Source organism: Egretta garzetta, unplaced genomic scaffold (assembly GCF_000687185.1).
Source record: "Egretta garzetta isolate BGI_Z169 unplaced genomic scaffold, ASM68718v1 scaffold237, whole genome shotgun sequence".
NCBI classification, from domain to species: domain Eukaryota; kingdom Metazoa; phylum Chordata; class Aves; order Pelecaniformes; family Ardeidae; genus Egretta; species Egretta garzetta.
Window position 1 is genome coordinate 28,137 of NW_009260142.1, and position 1,500 is coordinate 29,636.

Genomic DNA, 1,500 nt, shown 5'->3' on the forward strand with positions numbered 1-1,500 from the left:
GCAGGTTTAGGGTGGGCATAGGGAAAAATTCCTTCCCCTCAAGGGCTGTCAGGCACTGGAAGGGCCTGCCCAGGGCAGGGGTTGAGTCCCCACCCCTGGGGAGATTTAAAAGCCGGGCAGAGGCGGTGCTTAGGGACAGGGTTTGGGGGTGGGATGGCAGGGGTAGGGGAACGGTTGGGCTGGGTGATCTTAAAGGGCTTTTCCAACCTAAACGATTCTATGATTCTAAGCTGTGGGGTACACAGCCACAAGCTGAAGGTCTTCAAAGAGAAGAGAAGAGCAACCGAAACCTTTCTGTTCTGATACACAATCTCACAGCAGGAAATATTTTGCTCCTTACCAGTTCAACTCCTGCCATTTTGTGCTTAATTTGGGGCAGGTAGCCCAACCAACGGATGATTCCTGAAACCTGATTTCCCTTGTCCAAGGTGATCTGGACCATGGAGTTCACCTCCAGGGATGAATTCCCACCTTCACACTCCTCACCACTCTCGCTTATCTCTTGTTTCATTTGGTTTGGGTGTCCCAAGCCCGTGTCGGACTCGAACGGTGAAAACAAACCTAGCAGGCGATATAAAATGTCAGGTGAGGTAGGAAGTCACCACCTAATGACAGACACCTCTGGATCTCAACTAATACTGGGTCTATTTTGAAATTATAGACTGCAGGGACAAGCACGAAGCTGAGCACCAGAGACACAAGGTGTAATTCCCAATGATACGGCCAAGCCAGTCTAACAGACTGAGAGGGCATGATCCTGCTCCTTGGTTCCCCGCTCAAGGCTGCACAGTCTAGCCTCTCGCTGGCCCTGGAGCTAATCCAGCCCTTCACAGAGCCATTTCAGACCACTAAAAAAGCAGCAGGGGGGTTATTTCCAAATTATTTCTCTGCCTTTGGTGAGATGAATCAACTCAGCAAAGAATCTAAATGCTGGCTCCTCTCGGGCTGGCCCTGACCACTGCACGGTGTCTTTTGATGGCAACAGAGAGATTCCACTCATTTCTTGCCTCGTCCAATGACTCACACTATTACTGCTGGCATCTGTGCCTTCCCGAGTTTGTCTGGCATCAGGATAAGGCACCTGCTCCACCTTCTGCAGCTAAATTAAAGACTCTTTAACCAGTGCTGCCCCTAGGAAATACTCCTGCACTGCAATCATCGACTCTTCTTCTTCCTGATAAACAGGGAGATTCCGCTTTAGTCACCTAACGCAGAGAACCCAAACTCGAGACTTTTCTATGGACTTTCTCTGCCTCCTGAACAACTTAGATGGGACTAGCTGAGGCTTTTGTTGGACTTGCAGCTCATCAGTACCCTGCAGAGAAGAAATAACCGCTAAATCCCCAGGAACGTGCAGAGGGCAGACACATCTGATGATAACCTACTTTGCAAGCTTTCCTTCACAACAGAGTCTATAGGGATTTCTCTGAAAATGTCAGTTGTTCCTTCTTCTTCCTGAAAAGAGAGAGAAGAAAAGTCTACCAGCTAAACGCTTTATCA

The 1,500-nt window shown here is 49.0% G+C and overlaps 1 protein-coding gene across 1 annotated transcript in view; it reads right to left on the minus strand.

Moving 5' to 3' along the window:
- Window positions 1-1,500, minus strand: part of LOC104128858 (ubiquitin carboxyl-terminal hydrolase CYLD-like) — a 15,424-nt gene that overhangs the window by 11,104 nt on the left and 2,820 nt on the right. The window contains exons 4-5 of the mRNA XM_035897113.1: window positions 1,386-1,455; window positions 341-561 (exon numbers count right to left, since the gene is read on the minus strand). Of these exons, the coding sequence (XP_035753006.1) occupies window positions 341-561; window positions 1,386-1,455 (291 nt within the window). The remainder of the gene's footprint in view (window positions 1-340; window positions 562-1,385; window positions 1,456-1,500) is intronic.